Below are 24,251 nucleotides of genomic sequence, written 5' to 3' on the forward strand. Positions count from 1 at the left end.
TAGCCTTCATACACCTGGAAACATTTGGTACGGTGGAAATACACCAACTCTCTCAAATAAGAGGTCAGTGGTTCAATTTCTGCTGTAGGCGAAAAAATAATTTTTCATTTTTAGACTACCTGTTTGGAACACGTTTGTATGAAGCATTTTTGACTGCTCTGTTAGGGTATTTTAGCGTTCTATTAGAGTATATTGATCTTTTTCATGGTTTTCAGCCCCACTCTAGGAAGGATAATTTTGGAAAGATATCATTCCAAGGGGGGCTAAGCCCCACCTCAGCAGACCAAGGGAGGAGGGGGCCTCAGCCCCCTAGCCCCCCCCCCCCCCCCCCTTCTGCCATAGCTAGTCCAATTTGTTGTTCTTTCTTGTCAAAAATTGGTCCAACACATGTGCTGTTTGTTGGTCCAGCATTGTCCTCCTTTATGTTGTGTGATCCCTTCTGTCCTCTACCCATATATTGTCATTTGGGTATACTTTTGGGTCAAAATATAATGTGCTTTAGAAAGACAGCAACAATGTAATACTACACATTTCTAAGCTGTAGTAATGTCAAGACTTCTTAATTAATACTTATCATGAACTCTTGGTAATGTTTAGAAACTTGTTGAGGTTAAATATATTTATGAGGAGCTAATAAGTGCTAGGAGTATATCAATATTCAGATCAACTATCAGTTACTGGCCATATCAGCCTTCACTTTGTGTATCATTGGATTGGCAAATGTAACAGATGTAGATATATTCTGTTTATGGGCAGCTGTACTAGTAGTAACATTTATTCATGTTTTATTTTGTTTAAAAGTTATGAAAGCCATACTCTGTTACTTTATAGCCGAATGTAGTAGATTGTATCAGTTATCGGAATATCAGCTAAAAGTCACACCTCTAATTAACACCAAAAAACACCATCTGGACTGAGATTTTCAGACTTCATGTAGAACAAACACTCACTTGGTCCTTAGAGAACTTTAAGTAATTAATAAACAATAAACCTTCCATTTTTTGTGTGTGTGCTCCTGATGTTTCAGTCCTAGGTAAATATTTGTTAAACCAGGTAAGCACCCACAGCTGGTTGCAGGCTGCCTGGCAAGAATTGAGTGTATGCCATATTGTGTGAATGCATGTTACATGCGCAACTATGCGGCAGGAAGATTAATATTGAAAGCAGCTAATGTGAACACTCTATAGATCCTGTATTAAACTGACAGGCAGGTAAGACTACAGGCTTGATTTCTTTACTGTTCAATGTCACTTAGGTCCATGCAAGATGTGCCTTTTTGCCTACCTCACTTGCTACAATACATCCATCATTGACTGAATCACTCCTTTGTATCCCATTGTATCAAGTCATGGCTTCTTGCTGACATGCACATTTATATTATGTAGAAGTCCTACCTAATTTTGTAATGGCTGGATTGTGTGCATAGACACTGCTTGTACTATTCTTCTCTTTTGTAATGCTGTGTAATAGATGGAATATAGCTACATGGAAACAAAGCTGAAATGTCCACTAGATATTCCAGTAATATTGATATTGGAACAAATATGAAGAAGGACAAGCCGCACCAAGACCCACCTGAATTGTCGCTATTAAAATTTTTACCATTAACCTACCATCACAGCCATTTCTTGGCCGCCACCTTGGATTTCACATCTTTTTTCACCATAGCCTTTTTGAGGGCCGCACTCTTTTTTTACACCTTGGCGGTTTTGGATTAGATTTTACTTCTTTTTGTATCTGTATACCCCAAAGCTGGCCTATGGCCGGTTTTGGAGCTTCTTAACCTATCTATTTTTCTTTACCACCGGATTAAGAAAAAGATGAAGCATATTTTAAATACTTTAACTAATTCTGATTTCATCACTAAATGTACAAATTATATATATAACAAGTATAAGCAAAAATTAGTAATTTTACATCCAATTAGGGATCATAGTAATAAAAAGTAAAGAAACAAGGTGGTTGCCTATATGCCTGCAGATATACTATAGTGGACATTTAATCCGTAATTCAGTCTTCAGAACCTCTGTTGTACAGCTATAGACTGAATTAGGGATTAAATGTCCACTATAGTATATCTGCAGGCATATAGGCAACCACCTTGTTTCTTTACTTTTTATTACTATGATCCCTAATTGGATGTAAAATTACTAATTTTTGCTTATACTTGTTTGTTTACTTTTTTTGAAACATAATGATAATTAGTGAACAACCTCAGTTAACTGATATACATTACTATTGTACTGTATGATATCGTTTCTGTATACTTTCTCTTTCTACATGCAGTGTAGCCACACGGATCATTGTAGTGGAAATATTGCAGAACGCTGCACATATAAGGATAATGCTACTGGTCCCAGAAGCCTGATACAGCAAATTGTTGCGAAACATAATTATATGGTTCTATAAAATTAAACTTTTCATTTAATAGTGTTAACAAGTTTAGATAAATGTATTTCAGTATTATAATCATGTATGCATGTATATGGTTTTGCTGACTGTACAGAGAGCATTATAGCACTTGCAGTATTAAGGATATAACAGTCGATTACTGCATAGATATTATTAAAGCGCTTTTACGCGCCTCTAATATCTATGATTTTGTCAGTCAGTGTAACACTGTTTTTAGCTACCAGCGAGGCTATTGGTATGTTGAACACCTACATAACATTTCAAGCAAGGAATACTGTAAGAAACGCCTGAGCATTCTAGGTCTTGCACTGAAGCCATAACACTCGCAAATGAAGCCATTACGCGCGTACCGCAAATTGTCACCTACGTAGTGCTGGAGAAAGGAACTGGGCACAAAGGATCTTTAAGGAGGACAAAGGTAGCACCATGATGCATGCATTGTAGCTGCTGCGGTTGGCGAAAAGGCACGTCTCGGGATGAAGCGACGTCGAACAGTGAAGAAATCATACAGACCTGTAGCCTTAGCCGTTATCGAGTTACGCTTGTCTGAAGGCATTAGTAAGTAAGTAAGTTAGTTAGTAAGTTAGTCAGTCAGTAGAAAATTCGGTTAAATACGAAATTTTTAAAATTTCATAGCAACTTGATGGAACGTTTTAGAGTTGATCTAAAGACATTTTTGAGCTTGGTTATGCCTAACCAATACTGCTAAGCCGTCAGAAAGTTAATATTAGGCTGGTTTTGGGTGATATTTATAGGGCAAGAAACCCCAAACCTTGGTGATCCCTAATATACAGTTACTATCGTACTGTATGATACATATCAAGACACACGGTAGTGTGTCGTGCGGCCCAAGAAGCCGGCGCGCCACACCAGTGAGTATATTGACAGGAAGAACGAAAATGTCATTTTCACACCTTTGTATCTCGGTGATCACTTGTCTGATTGCAACCAAATTTGCTACACAGTTGCCCGCCAGCAAGGGGAGTCTACATTCCAAATTTGAAGGAAATCGCTCCAGCCATTTCCGAGATACGAGCTGCCAAAGTGTCGGTTTGTTTTTCTTCGTTTTTTTTTCTTCGTCTTTTCGCACACTTGCAAAAATTGCTATAACAAGTAAACGCGTATTCCGATCGCCTTGAAATTTGGCACACAGAAAGGGAGTCCAACGGCGAATCCTAGCATCAAATTTGGTGCTAAGATTAGCATTCGGGCATTTGGATGCTAAGATTAGCATTCGGAAATTTGGCACACAGAAAGGGAGTCCAACGGCGAATCCTAGCATCAAATTTGGTGCTTAGATTAGCATTTGGTGCTAATTAGCATCAAATTTGGTGCTAATTTAAGATTCCCCCAATTGTGGAGCTGATTCGGGCAGAGTCTCAGTTTGCCGTGGACTAAGAAAGCCCCGGTTTGTCCAGCACAGGCCATTTATGTGCTGGGGATGGTAGGCAAGGGCAGTCCATCAAGCCCGGGAAAAAAAAAAGCATCAAATTTGGTACAAATCCGATGAATGGTTCAGGAGTTATGACCGATTATGCGCGTAAAACAAGATCGATTTGTTGTCACGCCTACAGGGTAAACCGCTTCATGGAATGAGTTGAAAATTGCTATGTAGATGGAGTAACCATCGTAGGAGTGCCTTTTGGTGGTTTGAAAGGAATCGAGATAAAGACCATGGAGATATGACACAAAATCCAACCTGTGTCACAATTACGCGATCGATTTTTATGAATAAGAAAAGTATTAGTTTTCACGCCTACTAGGCAAACCCATTAGAGCAATGAGCTGAAAATCGGTGTATAGCTGGAATAATCGTAATAGAAAGTCCTTGCAGTAGTACAGAAGAATCGGATTACAAACCACTGAGTTATGATTCGAAAGCCAACTCCGTGTAGCAAATGCGAGATCGAGATACCCACCCTAATAGAGCATTCGGCTAATTTATTTACTGCATTATAGAATTTTATTACATCACAAGTTATTCTGTAGGGAGTTCAGCTGCAAACAGTTAATCTTATAGATAGTTCAGCAAGAAGCAAGTCACCATGTGGAGAGTTAAGCAAATATATCACTATAGAGATTCAGAACATTACAAGTCACACTGAGGAAAGTTCAGCTATAAACAAGTCATGCACCCTGTAGAGAATTCAGCTACAATCAAGTCACTCTCTAGAGAATTCAGCTACACAGAATTCAACTACACACAAGTCACTGTGGAGAGAGTTCAGCTGCAAACAAATTACCCTTTAGAGAGATCAGCTATACAAACAAAACACTTTGCAGAGTGTTCAGCTACAACAAATCAACCTTTAGAGCGATCAGCAATGAACAAATCAACACAAATCTACCTGTAGAGAGCAGGGGCGGATCCAGAGTTTGGAAAGAGGGGGGGGCACCTTGCTGAAAAACAGTTGAAGACCAAAAAAAAAAAAAAAAGGTCACAACAATAATACCTAGTTATCCTTTACCAAATATATCACGTCTGTTATGTAAAATATAATCCACACAAAAATAGTCAAGCTGTGAAAAAATGGTGCGGGCTTAAAAAGCCTGGGTGAAAAAGTTGTGAAATCAAAGGTGGCGGCCAAGAAATGGCTGAAATAATGTTAATGCTAATAAATTTTAACAATGCACACAGCCATTATTAAAATTTTTAGCATTAACATCATTGCAGCCATTTCTTGGCCGCCACCTTTGATTTCACAACTTTTTCACCCAGGCTTTTTAAGGCCGCACCATTTTTTCACAGCTTGGCTGTTTTTGTGTGGATTTCACTCCTTTTTGTACTTTACAAGGCCCCAAAACCAGCCTATGGCTGACTTTGAGGTTTGTCTTTACTCACATTTCTTCTTTTCTATGTAGATACAATGAAGATTATTGAAGACAGACTTATAAATGTATTTCATTGCATGATTTAATTCAATATTTGATAATATTATTGTAATACTCTAATAGAGTGCACATTTTTTTGAGGACTTCTAATAGAACATACATAGAATGTTCTAGAACAGTCTAGAACTTCTATTGGTAGATCTATGAAATTACAAACGTTTGACTATAAGCAGATTTCAACTAGAAATTTCATTTATAAAGCAGAAATTAAGTGAGGTGATCAGTCAAGGTAGCAGTGGTTCAGTGGTTAAGGATGCAGGTGTTAGGTATGGAGGTCCCTGGTTCGAACTCTGGTAAGTTTTTTTTTCGACATTTTTTGCACACTTTTTTACCCCGTGGTGACTGCTCTATTAGAGTATCTCGATCCGCGATTTTACACTTGCTTAGTTTTTGCTTTATAACTTTGTCGCTGTAACTCTATTGCTATTCAAACTATCAAAAGGCACTGCTACGATGATCAGCCTATCTACACACCAATTTTCAAGTTATTTCTATGCTTGGTTTACCCTGTAGCCGTGACAGAAGTTTGATCTGTTTTTACGTGAATAAACGTCCATAACTCCTTGAATACTACTCAGACTTACAACAAACTTCGTACGTGAATCCACCGTTACACGTTCTTAATTTGTGCCAAAGATCGAGGCAATCGAGTTACACGTTTGCATTTTATAGCAATTTTTGCAAAGTGTGCGAAAAGAAATCGAAGCCCCCGTAGCTCCCCGTACGGCATAAGAAGAAAAAAACGAAGAAATTAAAACGAAATTTTGGACGCCCATATCTCGCAAATGGCTGTTGCGAATTTAATCAAATTTGCTGTGTGGCGTACCCTACCTGGGGGACAGCTATAATGCAAAAATATTGTGCTTTGGAGAAGAGGCCATGGAGCTATGCATGCGTGAAAAAGCTGTTTTCTTTCTTCCTGTAAATATACTCACGGTGTGGTCGCCGGCTTTCTTGGCCGCACGACACACTACCGTGTGTCTTGATCCTATTTATAGCTTCATAGGTAAGCTACACTGCCTCATGAACATTGTGACTGCTTTATTAGAGTAATCGACTTCTCTATTAGAGTATCTCGATCTTGTATGCAATTTCTTGAAGGGGGGAGCATTTGCCCCAAATGCCCCATCCTGGATCCGCCATTGGAGAGATAAGCTAGAAACAAATCACCCTGTAGAGAGTTCAGTTACAAAAAATCACCCTGTAGAGACATCAGCTAGAAACTAGACACAATGTAAGGAGTTCAGCTACAAGCAATCACCCTGTAGAGAGTTCAGCTAAAACAAATCAACTTGCAGTGAGATCACCTACAAAAAAGCACCTTGTACAGAGTTCAGCTACAAACAAATTACCCTGTAGAGAGATCGGCTACAAACAAACCAACCTGCAGAGAGATCAGCTACACACAAATCAACTTGTAGAGAGATCAGCTACAAACAAATCACCCTGTAGAGAGATCAGCTAGAAACTACACACAATGTAAGGAGTTCAGCTACAAATAAATCACCCTGTAGAGAGTTCAGCTAAAACAAATCAACCTGCAGAGAGATCAGCTACAAACAAATCACCTTATAGACAGTTCAGCTACAAACAAATTACCTTGTAGAGAGATCGGCTACAAACAAATCAACCTGCAGAGAGATCAGCTACACACAATTCAACTTGTAGAGAGATCAGCTACAAACAAATCACCCTGTAGAGAGATCAGCTAGAAACTAGACACAATGTAAGGAGTTCAGCTACAAGCAAATCACCCTGTAGAGAGTTCAGCTACAAACAAACCAACCTGTAGAGCGATCAGCTAGAAACAAATCACCCTGTAGAGACATCAGCTAGAAACAAATCACCCTGAAGAGAGGTCAGCTACAAAAAATCACCTTGTAGAGAGATCAACTACAAACAAAACACTTTGCAGAGAGTTCAGCTACAAACAAATCAACCTTTAGAGCGATCAGCAACAAACAAATCAACCTGTAGAGAGATCATCTAGAAACAAATCAACCTGCAGAGAGATCAGCTATAAACAAATCAGCTTGTAGAGAGATCATTTACACACAAATCAACCTGTAGAGAGATAAGCTAGAAACAAATCACCCTGTAGAGAGTTCAGCTAAAACAAATCAATCTGTAGAGAGATCAGCTACAAACAAATCACCTTATAGATAGTTCAGCTACAAACAAATTACCTTGTAGAGAGATCGGCTACAAACAAATCACCCTGCAGAGAGATCAGCTACACACAAATCAACTTGTATAGAGATCAGTTACAAACAAATCACCCTGTAGAGAGATCAGCTACAAACTAGACACAATGTAAGGAGTTCAGCTACAAGCAAATTACCCTGTAGAGAGTTCATCTACAAACAAATCAACCTGTAGAGCAATCAGCTAGAAACAAATCACCCTGAAGAGAGGTCAGCTACAAAAAATCACCCTGTAGAGAGATCAGCTAGAAACAAATCACCCTTGAAGAGAGGTCAGCTACAAAAAAATCACCCTGTAGAGAGATCAGCTACAAACAAATCAACTTTTAGAGCGATCAGCAACAAACAAATCAACTTGTAGAGAGATCAGCTAGAAACAAATCAACCTGCAGAGAGATCAGCTAGAAACAAATCAGCTTGTAGAGAGATCAGTTACACACAAATCAACCTGTAGAGAGATAAGCTAGAAACAAATCACCCTGTAGAGAGTTCAGCTACAAGCAGAACACCCTGTAGAGAGATCAGCTAGAAACAAATCGAGGTCAGCTACAAAAAAATCACCCTGTAGAGAGATCAGCTACAAAAAAATCACCCTGAAGAGAGGTCAGCTACAAACAAAACACTTTGCAGAGAGTTCAGCTGCAAACAAATCAACTTTTAGAGCGATCAGCAACAAACAAATCAACTTGTAGAGAGATCAGCTACAACCTGCAGAGAGATCAGCTACAAACAAATCAGCTTGTAGAGAGATCAGTTACACACAAATCAACCTGTAGAGAGATAAGCTAGAAACAAATCACCCTGTAGAGAGTTCAGCTACAAGCAAAACACCCTGTAGAGAGTTCAGCAACAAAGAAACCACCATGTAGAGAGTTCAGCTGCAAACAAATCACCTTATAGAGAGTTCAGCTACAAACAAATTACCCTGTAGAGAGATCAGCTAGAAACTAGACACAATGTAAGGAGTTCAGCTACAAGTAAATCAGCCTGTACAGAGTTCAGCTAAAACAAATCAACCAGCAGAGAGATCAGCTACAAACAAATTACCTTATAGACAGTTCAGCTACAAACAAATTACCTTGTAGAGAGATCGGCTACAAATTAATCAACCTGCAGAGAGATCAGCTACACTCAAATCAACTTGTAGAGAGATTAGCTACAAAAAAATCACCCTGTAGAGAGATCAGCTAGAAACTAGAAACAATGTAAGGAGTTCAGCTACAAGCAAATCACCCTTTAGTGAGTTCAGCAACAAACAAATCAACCTGCAGTGAGATCACCTACAAAAAAGCACCTTGTACAGAGTTCAGCTACAAACAAATTACCCTGTAGAGAGATCGGCTACAAACAAATCAACCTGTAGAAAGATCAGCTACACACAAATCAACTTGTAGAGAGATCAGCTACAAACAAATCACCCTGTAGAGAGATCAGCTAGAAACTACACACAATGTAAGGAGTTCAGCTACAAGTAAATCACCCTGTAGAGAGTTCAGCTAAAGCAAATCAACCTGCAGAGAGATCAGCTACAAACAAATCACCATATAGACAGTTCAGCTACAAACAAATTACCTTGTAGAGAGATCGGCTAAAAATTAATCAACCTGCAGAGAGATCAGCTACACACAAATCAACTTGTAGAGAGATCAGCTACAAACAAATCACCCTGTAGAGAGATCAGCTAGAAACTAGACACAATGCAAGGAGTTCAGCTACAAGCAAATCACCCTTTAGTGAGTTCAGCTACAAACAAATCAACCTGCAGTGAGATCACCCACAAAAATGCACTTGTACAGAGTTCAGTTACAAACAAATTACCCTGTAGAGAGATCAGATAGAAGAATTCACCTTGTAGAGAGTTCATCAACAAAGAAACCACCATGTAGAGAGTTCAGCTGCAAACAAATCACCCAGTAGAAAGATCAGCTAGAAGAAGTTACCTTGTAGAGAGTTCAGTTACAAAGAAACCATCATATAGAGAGTTCAGCTACAAAGAAATTACCCCGTAGAGAGTTTAGCTAGAAGAAGTCACCTTGTAAAGAGTTCAGCTACAAAGAAACCATCATGTACAGAGTTCAGCTACAAAAAAACCACCATGTAGAGTGTTTAGCTGCAAAAAATCACCTGTAGAGAGTTCAGCTAGAAACAAATCACCCTGTAGAGAGATCAGCTAGAAGAAGTCACCTTGTAGAGAGCTCAGCTACAAAGAAACCACCACATAAAGAGTTCAGCTGCAAATAAATCACTTGTAGAGAGTTCAGCTACAAATAAATCTCCCTGTAGAGGGATCAGCTAGAAGAAATCACCTTGTAGAGAGTTCAGCTACAAAGAAACCATCATGTACAGAGTTCAGCTACAAAGAAACCACCATGTAGAGTGTTTAGCTCCAAAAAATCACCTGTAGAGAGTTCAGCTAGAAACAAATCACCCCATAGAGAGATCAGCTGGACGAAGTCACCTTGTAGAGAGTTCAGCTACAAAGAAACCATCATGTAGAGAGTTCAGCTGCAAACAAATCACCTTGTAGAGAGTTCAGCTACAAAGAAACCATCATGTAGAGAGTTCAGCTGCAAACAAATCACCCTGTAGAGAGTTCAGCTACAAAAAATCACCCTATAGAGAGTTCAGCTAGACGAAGTCACCTTATAGAGAGTTCAGCTACAAAGAAACCATCATGTAGAGAGTTCAGCTACAAAGAAACCACCATGTAGAGAGTTTAGCTTCAAACAAATCACCTGTAGAGAGTTCAGCTAGAAACAAATCACCCTGTAGAGAGACCAGCTAGAAGAGGTCACCTTGTAGAGAGTTCAGCTACAAAGAAACCATCCTGTATATAGTTCAGCTACATTTCAAGTCACCCAGTAGAGAGATCAGCTGCAAAAAAATATCCTGTGGGAATAATGGGCATGTAATAAATATATGTATATAATTTGTATAATTACTAATAAAATCAAAAATAATTGAAGTATTAAAAATCTTCTTTAAGTTCTTTTCTTCTTCCTGTGGTAAAGAAAAAAACACATGGGTTAAAAAAGCTCCAAAGCTAGCCATAGGCCGGTTTTGCAGTATACAAATACAAAAAGAAGTGATATCTAATCAAAAACAGCCAAGCTGTAAAAAAAGGTGTGGCCCCCAAAAAGGCCATGATGAAAAAAGATGTGAAATCCAAGGTGGCGGCCAAGAAATGGCTGTGATGGTAGGTTAATGGTTACATTTTAATAACGACAATTCAGGTGAATTTTGTGCCACTTGGTCTTGGCACCAAATTCACCTGAATTGTTGTTATAGGTTTAGTTGGTAAATCGTTTACTATTCCCCTGAGAATATTGCTTTGTACATCCAGGCATTGGTAACCATACCTAAAAATATGTACTTCATATTCCTCAAACCAATTGCTGCGATACTTATATGGAGTGTTTCCTAATTTACCAACCTTGTATGAGCCTTGAGCCTTGAGCTGCCTTTGTAGCCATTGGTATGCCAAATACTTCTTGTCATCCCTTTCATACAATCCAACCCAATAGTCATCAGTATCCAGGATCTTGTCAAGACCACATTGTATTGTAGGGTAATAGTAGGGATAGCTGAGGTAAGTTGGATGTTGGAATAGATACATGGAACTGTCACATTAATCAAATGCACGTGTGCTGCTCCCTTTTAAACTTATGGGATATCTCGGGGTTGAAATGGTGGATCATCTTGTAATGCTTTTAGGAGTTTAGTTTTGCTAGTATCATCAAGCTGCTTCCATCCAGCAAGAAATTCGCTTCCAGAATTTCCAAGTTGTAACTAGAAATCTAGTTGTTTGGTATGTACTTCAAAAAATGACTTGATTTTTGGAAGCTCTCAAAGAACTTGTATACTTAATTACTTGAGTTGTAATTTTATCAGTTGAACCGAAATTCATGTAATTTATAGCTGCAAGATCTGACCACATTACATATAGGTAAAAGCACTGAAGAAGTACCTACTACATTTCCTAATTTGGATGTACAAAGTAACTACTGTGGCATAAAGCAATCATAGTGTTGTTATAATATTGTCCAGACTGTCCACCTTTGGCCACACCTCATGATATGTACTGTAATTTGAGAAATGGTGTATCACCATCACCATTTCAGCAATCACCATTTCAGAAATCTCCAAATTTTATTGTCATAAACACCTTGTTTTTAAGACATTTTAATACTTGTAGAGAAGCCACAGCTCAAACAGCCAAAAATTCTTATAAATTTGCTATCTAGACTAGTTTAAATAAATTTGTGCATGGACCTTCATTAAATAAGGTTTAACCTATCAAAGGTTTATTGCCTGATTGGTATAGTATGGGCTAGGTAATATTCCTGCCATCTTGTAGCTCCAAGAATACCAGTCCTGTAGGTATGCATAAATCCAGCTTTCTTGCAGGATCTTGCAGGATCTTGCAGGATCTTGCAATAGTTGTGATTTTTTAAGCATCCTGCAAGTAGAGTAACCAGGCGGTACTGTTCATGCAAGAAACTTTTCAAGAATTTCACAGTGCTGTTTTTTTGGGGGTAGATTAGATCATCATTGTAAAACCTTGTAGTGTTATATAGGTATGCATACCAACTACAATTCTAATAGAATGCTTATCTTAAAAAGCAGTGCATGTCAACCTCAAAGAAGTCTTAGAAGTTACTTTACAAGAAGTATGGATGAGTATAAAGTAGTGTTCATTTGCGAGACTGGGTCGCATACAAGCAAAACAAATGGATAGGGCTCTGTGGTATTGCCACAAAACCTTTAAAGATTTGGTATATTTTCTTGGTATTACTATAGATATGGCCCTTGAATGGATACTATAAAAAATATTGATCACAAATAAGTGGCAAAGCAAAAAAACATTTGCACCATGTTTTCGATATATCAGTATCATGTTTTAGTACTAGGTCTCAGTATATAGCATTGTGGCTTTGTCAAAACCTCGGGTATGACTAAATATTGGTATATTGCAGAGCCCTACAAACAGGATAACCTACCAATAGAGCATACAAAGCCAGCCGTGTGTGTCAGTGGAAATGATGTACATACCCAGGCACATTGCTGGAAAGGGGTTGGTGTTGAAAGACATCTATAGAACCTAAAACGTGCAACAATTTTAAATAAAACTTTAACATATACTCTAATAGAATAGTTGTGCATTTTGGTAAGCACTAAACTACTCTATTAGAAACGAATTGGTTGCTCTAAAAATGACTCTGCTAGCAAGTGAAGCTATATATGACTAGGTGGTATCAGAGTAAATTGTTGGAGAGACTTACAACTTGTTTTCAATCTTGGCTAAGAAAGACTAAAGATGAATGTAACACTTTACAGTTACAATAGGTGGAATGCACTACACTCCTCAGTAACTAATAGTTGGTGGCAAATGTCATTCGCAATTTTTATAGTAACTGGATTGATTGTAGAGGTGCTTCACATACTGCTCTTTGTTTGTAATGTTGTATAATATGTGGAACATAGCTGAAAACATACACTTATTGGTTCACCAGTCAGTACAAACAAGTAAACAAACAAGTGTAAGGAAAAGTTAGACATTTTAGAAATAAAAACAATGAAACAAGGGTGGTCATCTACACCTGTGGCTGTACTGGTGGACATTTAATCCCTATTCCAGTCATACACAGCCATGAGTGGAGTAGGAATTAAATATCCACTAAGTACATATTGTGTAACTAATCATTTATTTTGTGTTCTATCATTGCAGCATTCTCAAATTTGGAGCTGAGGTTGCCCATGAGAGGATTCATAAGATGTGTCGATACCAAGTCAATCGTCATGTAGATTTGAAATATTTGTGAAGAATAAGTGGACTCCATATGCAAGCAACTTTCTGTGTAGTGTGTGTGTGTTGTGTGTAGCGTGCGTGTGAGTAAGTAACTGTGTAGCGTGTGTGTGTAAGAGTGTGTGTAGTACATTTGTATGTATAGTGTGTTCACATGCATGTGTGTGCAAGTAGGCAAGTTAGAGAGTGGGTGGGTGGGTGGAGAGTTGGATGTGTGAAATTTACCATGGGCATATTGTTTGATGCAGCAAGGTTATTATTGATCTATTCCGATATTATAACTAAAATCTCTTGTACAATTTTAACATTTCGATCAGTGTTACAAAAGTCCAAGAGATGCAGATACAATATGTATTGTTATAATACTATAGTTTGCTACACATGTTAAGTTACTAGGGAAGTTTCTCCAACTGTGCAATATAGTCAAGAATGCTGTGGCTACCGACTTCAGGGAGGAACATCAGTTGGTAGGGCTGAAAGAATCCCCATACTGCCAATACGTAGATGACTGGACCAGTTGCAACATGGTCATTCTGAATGGTGATTATGTGAGAACGCTTTTCTTTGAAATATTCTGATAAATTGATATCACCAATTGGCGGACACCCAAACACATAATGAATTGGTTTTGCATTCTCATATTTGTGAGAGATCTGAAATGCTAGGAGTGATGCCAGGGCTGCACCAAGGCTATGCCCAGTAGTGTAAATTTTCTTTTTACCAATAAAGGGCTTTATGTGGGCTTCAATATGATCGTAGACTTTCCTGAATGCATGTAAGAAACCAATGTGAGCAAAATATGGTTGGCCCTCAACAATCCTCTCCTTGAGATACTTAATATCTGTCCACTTGTTAGTATAGGAGTTAGTACCGCGAAATGCAATCACCACTGACTCATCATCACTAGCAATAAAGCCGTGTGTATCAGTTTTAGCATCATAGATATGCATGTCAACTGCAAGACCATAATTGGCAATTTGTTGTTGAATGATCCAGTATTCTTCATAAGCAAGGTTGCTTAGTTTGGCATACTTAAGGCTTTCGTCTTTATCAAAATCTGGTTTAAAGATAGCCGGTGGTAAAGGAGGGTCTACAGATATTACTGCACCAATGGTGGTAGCAGCTATTCCAAGTTGTTGGTTTTTCTTGTCAAAAATTGGTCCAATGTATGTGCTCTTTGTTGGTCCAGGATTGTCCTCCTTTATGTAAGACAGCTCGTGTGACCCCTTCTGACCTCTACCCACACATTGTGATTTAATGTATCCATCAGGACCAAAATCTGTTGTACTATAGAAACACAACAAGAATAATTGTTACAATGCTGCAGAACATGAAATGCAATTTATTCCATAAATATTTTGTTTATATTTTAAATACAGTGGACGAAAAAGCTTTGTTATGTTCCTCATGCTCTACAGCTCAAATTTTCTATGGAGCTAAGTGTTTGTAGTTCAATGCCTGCGTCGTACAATCACCTAAGTTAAAATGGTTGAATGATATAGTGAATGACTTACCGTTGAGTACGATACACTCCCAACCATGCCCCGTCACTGGGAACTTCATTTTCTACATCAACTTCAGGGTAAGTATATGTGGAGCTGTAATCTAGTGTTATTGTTAACACAATTTGACTAGGAGCTTCACTGGGGTCTGCAACTCCTTCTAGTTTACTGTGATCAGCAAAGTAAACATTTGGCTCTGGACGATCTGTCCCTCTGTCACCTGGCTTCTTTATTGTTTCTGGTAGTGAGTCTTGTTCTAGGATGGGAAACATCAGCTGCTTTTGAATTTGTGTAAAGGTGGCCCATTGTTTGAGGACATCTGCAGGTGAACTAAACTTAGATAATGCAGTGGTGTTGGCATCTCCTTGTATCCCAGCAAGAAATCTATCCAATTCTTCATCAGATTGTCTTCTATCTTGGCTAGAGATCAGCTTTCCGGCACCTGGTGAGAAAATGTTAGTTGGTAAATGGCTGACTACTCCCCTGAGAATATTGCTTTGCGCATCCAGGCGTTGGTAGCCTTGCTTGAAAATGCGGACCTCATATTCCTCTATTCGACTGCTACCATACTTGTATTCGGTGGTTTTTAATTTGCCAACCTTGTAGGAGCCTTGAGCTGTCTTGCGTATCCACTGGTACGCTAAATACTTCTTGTCATTCTTTTCATCTTTAGCATACAATCCTACCCAGTAGTTATCAGTGTCTGGGGTCTTGTCCAGACTCCATTGGATGGTGGGGTAATAGTAGAGATAGCTGAGGTAAGGACGCAGCTGAACGTCAGAATATAAGTTTGGAGTTGTTGCCTCAATTGACTCTATATCTGCTGCTCCTTTTGTATCCCATGAAGTGACTCTGGGCTGCTCAAATAGGGGATCATCTTGTATTGATTGTAACAGTTTATTTTTGCTAGCATCATCAAGTTGTTCCCATGCAGCAAGAAATTCCACTCCAGTTTTATCAGCCATCACAGGTTACAACTTCAGTGCCTCAAAAGTGACTTGAGACATAAAATGAAGCCAGTGCATTTATAGCTGTGCAGACTGACCACATTACATGCAGGTAAATACCCTGAAAAGAAGAACCTACTGTGACAGCTGCAGTGATGACAAAATCACTTTGTAATTTCATTCCTGTATGATGATATTATGGACTTACCTCATTACATGTAACTCGAGAAGTGAAGTCATTGTATATTTATAAAAAACTTTTGTCTATGTAGACTATATAGGTTTATTCCTGGTTTCTTGTTTTTTTTTGGTTTCCTGTCGTTGATAGTGGGTGTAGCTGATTACAACGTGGTAAGTATTCCAGTTACGTATAAGACTCTCATTGCATAAACAAAATCACAAAATTTAATGGAGCTGCCATTTTGGAACTGGAATCACAATGCTCATGTGGGAGCAGTGACTTTATGATATGTGAAGCTGCAGATATCATAATTGTGACCCAGTCTGGGAAAACCGGGCTAATCGCCTATTTAAAAGTATCGAGAAACGGCGGTTTTAAGTATTTAGTGTGTTGTAGCTCGCCAACGGTTGAAGCTATGTGTACCAAATTTTCATACGTTTTACACCAATTCCTTACCTTCCACAGCATCCACTGTGCAAGTAGCCAACAACTAAGTTTCCCCCCATTTTAGATAGTTTTTAAACCGAGGTTGACTGTATCAGGCAAGCTGCAAAATGGGTGGGAGGTGGGAGGCATGGAAGGTGGGCAAGATGGTGTTCAAAAATTGAAAAGGAAGGCGTAGGGATGAATTAGGCCACGTTTTGGGCCATCGAGGTCTCAAAATTGGCTAAAATGAAAGGAAATTCACAGCAGAGGTACTTATTCAACACCACAGACCTGTACAGCCACATACAGTCATTCCTGGGCTGACCAGAGCTCCATTAAGGCCCCACACCACACGTATGGATCACCACTGGGCTTGGGAAAAACAGCCAGCAAAACCAGACCACTCAAGTCTAGCTGATTTTGATTGTGGAATTAGATAGTTTATTCATGTAGCTTTGTGTCCTGGGGTGAAAAATCGAATCTGCTGACATGGGCGATAAGACCGGTTTTCTCAGACGGGTCACAATTTTTATACAAGTAGTTTACTAGATCAAGTGAAGTCTCATTGCTTAATATACGTAAGATTGTTTCTGGGCCCTAGGAAATTTTTTTTAATTACGTGCACGTGAAATTTTACTGTGATGCCACTAAATATTAACCATTTACAATTAGGTTTATATAACACATTACGAGGCTTTAGGTTAAACCTATAGAGGGGACAGTACCTAACCCAGGGGCCAGCCTGTCCCCCACTCCCCCAAATTAACCTGTGTGTCATATTTGGTACTTAGACTCTTCAGAACAATTTGCAGCAGAAAAGGAGTGGGTAAAAGAAACCATAAGGCTGCTGGAAGGGCGAGGAATTATGTATAGCTACTAATACACACTTTGCTTTCTTTGCAAGTGCTTCGCACCCTACAATTGAGTAACACTCCTTTGAAGTGTTGGACAATAATGGAGCAGGATGGTAAAGTTGGTTGTGCCCCCTGCAAATACAACTGCATGTCGGGGCTTGGGTGAAGTTGTGCACTCCTATGACTGCTGTACTTGGAAACACTTAAAGAGGGAGAACCTGTACTAATGCCCAGTCTGCTTGGATACACTGAAATCTGCATAGTATTGAATTTAGGATATTGATTTTATTTTCTGTGTGAGGTAAAAAGCAAAAGCTACTAGATAACATCATTGATGGGTGTGATGGTCCTAACAAGATCAACAAGTAATGGATTAGTGCATGTATGGTTTTAGCAACTCGAGTATTACTGGGCTAGCCTGTTGTGCTATCAGTTGTCCCAGAATATGACTGGCAAAATTACAGTACTGTACTTGCTCTATAGTGGCTGATATATGGTATACTCTATTGCACATTAAAACACAGTCAATGCAGATTTCACCATTGCATGTTCAGTACAGCATTCTGCAGGGCGTTTTATCCTACAAGAGCTTGTACACCGAGTGGTTGCTACAATGTACTTTCTATATGTAACCCATCCCAACAAAGATTGTAGCACCATCATGTCTACACTAAGAAGAAACCAAGAAACCAGGGAGAAATGATATCGGCTGTGGATAGCTAAAATTCTTTATCTAGAAGGAAACCAGGAAGAAACCATATCAATTACACCATCATGTCTACACTATGGAGAAACCAGGGCGAATCATATCCGCTGTGGATGAAATTCTTTATCTAGAAGGAAACCAGGAAGAAACCATATTAGTTATGCCCACTATATATTGTAGTGAAACACCCCAACAAGGATTATCAGCACCATCACGTCTAGGCTAGGAGGAAACAATATTATGGTGCTCAAGGTAGTACCAAAGTGACCAACATCATGGCTTACAATAACAGTTATTTATAATCACATATTAACACATGCTTTGAGGTTGTGTTATGATGTCAGCAGGCATAATAATGATTTATCGGCAAAAGTAGATAAATAAAGGCTTCTTAGCCAATACGGTATGGTTAAAATTGACCCATTTGGATTTACGTAAAAAATAAAAGTGTACAGAACACATTGGGTTTATGGTTTCATCATGCATGGAAACCAGGTACAAAATACATGGAAGTATGACAAGATCAATCGTATATAATGCACATATCCATTATTGTGATTGCTGGTTGAGATTACACTGCTTCAGTATGGCACCTTTAGTAAGTTACAGCTCACATGAACTCTATTACCCAACAGTGTTAGTGTAGTGTTGTCCTCAACTGCCCACACACTTGATAACAATAGATTTTTAAAATGTTGCATTGTATAACTGTAGTTAGGTATTTTATTAGTAGAGCTGATTTTCTGAGCTTAGCATGACTTAATGCATTCTGTAGTGTCAATATTGGAATATTACATAAGAACACAAACATTGTTTAGGATTACTGATTACCAAAAGAGGCGACAGTTATTGCTTTGCGTTTGTTTATAAAGTTGCTTCAGATAATCTTTGAAACCATCATATGTGATATAGCGCCAGAGATGAAATAGTCTTCTTCACCAACAAGAACATATGTCCATGCCTTCTTGGTGTTAGCTCTGGTAGACTTCCCCTGAACTCTGGATGGAGAAAAATACATCAATTTGAATAAAAAATTACAGCAACCACTTGACTGCCACCTTAAGTGCACAACTAATAGCTCTTAACAGATAAGCTTTCCATCAGATGTTCTTTGTTTATTATGTACACGCGTCAGTGAAATTTTTGTAGGCCTTGCTATACAAAAATATCATACAAGTGTTGATGATGATAGAACATATCAGTATGTTACTAGGAATAACTCTGCAACCAATTCATCCAAGCAAGAGTTCATATTTAGGAGAGTATCCAACACTGTATTGCCCCTTCAAAACACACTGTGTAATGATGTTATGCAATAGTCATCATCACCAAAGGTGTTAACTTGCTTCAAGAGCTATAAGGGCCTTGAAGTGCTTGCAGGTCTTCGCTTTGGTATATCAATGCCTATCAACAAGTCTTTCATGGAGAAGCCATGTGTTGGAGTTTACTGAAATTATACTAAAATATTCGGATATGTTACACAATGTTGCACAATTATTACGCAGTGTGTTTTGAAGGGGCAATACAAGCATTGGATACTCTCCTAAATATATATATATTATGAACTCTTGATCCAAGTTACAAGTTTGTTAAACCACATGCACAGAGGTCAAAGGCTTCACCACCAGAATCATGACTATTATAGGGATTGACCATGTGTTGTTTTTTTTTTAAATCCTAATAGAACACACACCAAAAAACCACCTTATAAAGCATCAATCAACTCATAATGACCCTCTGGTGGTTCTTGACAAGGAGTATAGGTCTACCAGTGAGTATCAAGTGAAAAGCGTATTTCAGACAAAACTGAAATTTTCCATTTTGTTCATATTCATAATTATTTTGTTTCAGTTATACAAGTAACAATGTATCATAATAGTGCACTCATGTAAATTAGTACACTAATAATGTAGTTAAGTATATAGTAATGCTCTGAATCTGTCATGAAGTACACCTTAGCTATGTTTGGGACCTACTTGACATGGTCACTATAATGAGGTGGTCTTATTAATGAGGTCATGAAGTACACCTTAGCTATGTTTGGGACCTACTTGACATGGTCACTATAATAAGGCGGTCTTATTAATGAGGTCATGAAGTACACCTTAGCTATGTTTGGGACCTACTTGACATGGTCACTATAATAAGACCACCTTATTATAGTGACCATGTCAAGGAGGTCCCAATCATAGCTAAGGTGTACTTTATTATCTTATTAATATTTATAGTAATTATGCCAAATGTAGCCAATTGTGCTGCCATAAACAGTTTTAGGTTTTTCATAATCATTGATTTCTTCTCTTAGAGATGGTGGATGATTATATAGTGATTAATTTGCAAGAGCTTAACCCATGTTTACAATAGTCTACAAAGACTGGATTTAGTTTGCAAGTGTGCCCTTTAGAGTACAGAAACAAAATAAAAAGTTAATCATTTAAAAGGAGCAAATGATAAAATAGTACATGCAAGCATAGCAAGTTTTCACTCAGCCAGTTACACTGCATGTATTGTGTGTGTGTGTGTGTGTGTGTGTGTGTGTGTGTGTGTGTGTGTGTGTGTGTGCGTGTGTTTCAGTGATGGCTTGGCGGATTCAGCTCAAATTTGAAATGGAAGGTGCCCCAAGGGCATACTGAGGGGGTTTTCAGGGGTTTCAGGAAACCCTTTGGATTTTATACACTACTTGAAACATTAAGAAATTGAAACTTCAGGTGTCAAGAATCTGGAATCTATTATGGAACAGGATACATTCTAAACTTTTATCTTAGTTAAATATAACAGTCACTTAGCTGTAGTGGAAACCCCTTGTCAAATTCCTGTGTACACCCCTGTGCCCCACCCCATGGAAATTACCACAGTAAAAATGGCTAATTTCTGCTCAGGCACTATTGAGCTACAGATGCGGGAAAACAGTTCTTTCTTGGTTCCTGTAAAATTCACATTTGTCTGTCGCGCGCCCGTACTTGGCCACAATCTATCATTATCTCAATCTCTGGCTCAACTCACTTCTTACTAGGAAGGGGCTATTTGTTTGGTTCCGTATGTAATTTAAAAAAAACTTGAACAAGAAAGTTGACAAAACAAAGAAGAAATAAGTCAAACTCCCAGTGATGAGCATAATGATGTCCTTTAAACTGATTCTGGCAGGACATTCAGGTATTACTAGCCTGTGAAGCTCTAAATTAGACCTATATACAGTGTAAGATGCATATTATTACAAATGGTGTGTTCTTCCATTACAGTTCTCCAGGTGATGCTTAGCCACATTCAGAACATACATTAACAAGAGTTGTATGCACGATTTTCATGGATGCACAGCTTCTTGCTGCTAAATGAGGTGCTTAGCAGCCCTTCACTCAGTAAAAAGAAGCCAAGAGTGACAAGCCAAGAAATGTCATGAAGACTGAATTGTTTTTAAGGGTGCTGGTTTAGAATCAAATAAGGAACCTCCAGTACACATTGATAATTCCCACAATGCAACTATGATACGTATATAAAGAAAGAACCTGTGATCATTAAATGTTTGATTGTGATAGTGATTGGTTGATTGTGGCTGCCCTGTGGCATTGACTCAACAACGCTATATAGATCCCACAATCTTTATTTACTGTACAAAACAATGTGCTGTGCTGTAAGGTAATTGTAAGTATTGAACATGTAGTTTTGTGCTTTAGTTAGGCTGAGAAATTATAGTTAACTACTCATTCCATGCATTTTCAGTAATGTCTATAAAATGTACATCATACAGTATGGTAGTACTATATCATGGAGGTTTGAGTCACGCTTGTCTGAAGGTAGCAGGCAGGCAGGCAGGCAGGCAGGCAGGCAGGCAGGCAGGCAGGCAGGCAGGCAGGCAGGCAGGCAGGCAGGCAGGCAGGCAGGCAGGCAGGCAGGCAGGCAGGCAGGCAGGCAGGCAGGCAGGCAGGCAGGCAGGCAGGCAGGCAGGCAGGCAGGCAGGCAGGCAGGCAGGCAGGCAGGCAGGCAGGCAGGCAGGCAGGCAGGCAGGCAGGCAGGCAGGCAGGCAGGCAGGCAGGCAGGCAGGCAGGCAGGCAGGCAGGCAGGCAGGCAGGCAGGCAGGCAGGCAGGCAGGCAGGCAGGCAGGCAGGCAGGCAGGCAGGCAGGCAGGCAGGCAGGCAGGCAGGCAGGCAGGCAGGCAGGCAGGCAGGCAGGCAGGCAGGCAGGCAGGCAGGCAGGCAGGCAGGCAGGCAGGCAGGCAGGCAGGCAGGCAGGCAGGCAGGCAGGCAGGCAGGCAGGCAGGCAGGCAGGCAGGCAGGCAGGCAGGCAGGCAGGCAGGCAGGCAGGCAGGCAGGCAGGCAGGCAGGCAGGCAGGCAGGCAGGCAGGCAGGCAGGCAGGCAGGCAGGCAGGCAGGCAGGCAGGCAGGCAGGCAGGCAGGCAGGCAGGCAGGCAGGCAGGCAGGCAGGCAGGCAGGCAGGCAGGCAGGCAGGCAGGCAGGCAGGCAGGCAGGCAGGCAGGCAGGCAGGCAGGCAGGCAGGCAGGCAGGCAGGCAGGCAGGCAGGCAGGCAGGCAGGCAGGCAGGCAGGCAGGCAGGCAGGCAGGCAGGCAGGCAGGCAGGCAGGCAGGCAGGCAGGCAGGCAGGCAGGCAGGCAGGCAGGCAGGCAGGCAGGCAGGCAGGCAGGCAGGCAGGCAGGCAGGCAGGCAGGCAGGCAGGCAGGCAGGCAGGCAGGCAGGCAGGCAGGCAGGCAGGCAGGCAGGCAGGCAGGCAGGCAGGCAGGCAGGCAGGCAGGCAGGCAGGCAGGCAGGCAGGCAGGCAGGCAGGCAGGCAGGCAGGCAGGCAGGCAGGCAGGCAGGCAGGCAGGCAGGCAGGCAGGCAGGCAGGCAGGCAGGCAGGCAGGCAGGCAGGCAGGCAGGCAGGCAGGCAGGCAGGCAGGCAGGCAGGCAGGCAGGCAGGCAGGCAGGCAGGCAGGCAGGCAGGCAGGCAGGCAGGCAGGCAGGCAGGCAGGCAGGCAGGCAGGCAGGCAGGCAGGCAGGCAGGCAGGCAGGCAGGCAGGCAGGCAGGCAGGCAGGCAGGCAGGCAGGCAGGCAGGCAGGCAGGCAGGCAGGCAGGCAGGCAGGCAGGCAGGCAGGCAGGCAGGCAGGCAGGCAGGCAGGCAGGCAGGCAGGCAGGCAGGCAGGCAGGCAGGCAGGCAGGCAGGCAGGCAGGCAGGCAGGCAGGCAGGCAGGCAGGCAGGCAGGCAGGCAGGCAGGCAGGCAGGCAGGCAGGCAGGCAGGCAGGCAGGCAGGCAGGCAGGCAGGCAGGCAGGCAGGCAGGCAGGCAGGCAGGCAGGCAGGCAGGCAGGCAGGCAGGCAGGCAGGCAGGCAGGCAGGCAGGCAGGCAGGCAGGCAGGCAGGCAGGCAGGCAGGCAGGCAGGCAGGCAGGCAGGCAGGCAGGCAGGCAGGCAGGCAGGCAGGCAGGCAGGCAGGCAGGCAGGCAGGCAGGCAGGCAGGCAGGCAGGCAGGCAGGCAGGCAGGCAGGCAGGCAGTTTCCACTGAATAAAATATTTTAAAAATCTATTGGAGGCATTTAGAAGGCACTTTTGAGCTTAGTTATATTCAATACTACGAAGGCACCAGGATGGTATTGTGAAATTGGTTTTTGCCTTTTAAAGTGATATTTTAGGCCAGAAAAACTCAATAACAGCTAAGGCTACGGGCTTGATTTTTCACTATTCACTGTTGCTTCAGCCCAACAGGTGCCTTTTGGCATACCACATTATGTACAGTGTATGCATCATGGGCTTACCTTTGTCCTCCTTTGTCTCATTTCTTTTTGCTGACAGCCCATTCAAGGTAACATGATGGCATCCTACGTTTGTAAACAGGAATCGTCCATATTTTCTGTGGTGACTGGATTGATTGCAGAGGTGCTTCTCCTACTGTTCTTCATTCATGCACCAACTTTACAACTGAAAACAATCATACAGTACGATAGTACTGTATAGTAGGGACCACAAAGGAGTAGGCGTGGCCCACGAAATAGTATTACCCAAAACAGCCTCAATTTCCCCTGATGATGATGAAGCAGTATTGGTTAGGTAAAACTAAGCCCAAACAAGCTTTCAGATCGACCCAAAACGTTTTCAACAAGTTGCTATGGAATTTTAAAAATAATTTATTTAGCAGAATTTTCTACTGACTGACTGAGTAAGTAACCAACTGACTGACTGACTGATGCCTTCAGACAAGCATAACTCGATAACGGCTAAAGCTACAGGCTTGATTGTTTCACTGTTTGATGTTGCTTCAGCCCGACAGGTGCCTTTTGGCATACTGCAGTACATACAATGTATTTTTCATGGACTTACCAGTGTCCTCCTTTGTCTCCC

General features: G+C 41.0%; 1 protein-coding gene across 1 annotated transcript; it reads right to left on the bottom strand.

Moving 5' to 3' along the window:
• Positions 1-13,567: 13,567 nt before the first annotated feature.
• Positions 13,568-15,826, bottom strand: LOC136252452 (uncharacterized). The gene is made up of 2 exons (XM_066044881.1): positions 14,829-15,826; positions 13,568-14,601 (listed from the first exon to the last, which is right to left on the bottom strand). The coding sequence occupies exons 1-2, from the start codon at positions 15,779-15,781 to the stop codon at positions 13,707-13,709; spliced, it is 1,848 nt and encodes a 615-aa protein (XP_065900953.1). The 5' UTR covers positions 15,782-15,826; the 3' UTR covers positions 13,568-13,706.
• Positions 15,827-24,251: the final 8,425 nt, after the last annotated feature.

Source organism: Dysidea avara, chromosome 4, assembly GCF_963678975.1.
Source record: "Dysidea avara chromosome 4, odDysAvar1.4, whole genome shotgun sequence".
Lineage (NCBI taxonomy): Eukaryota > Metazoa > Porifera > Demospongiae > Dictyoceratida > Dysideidae > Dysidea > Dysidea avara.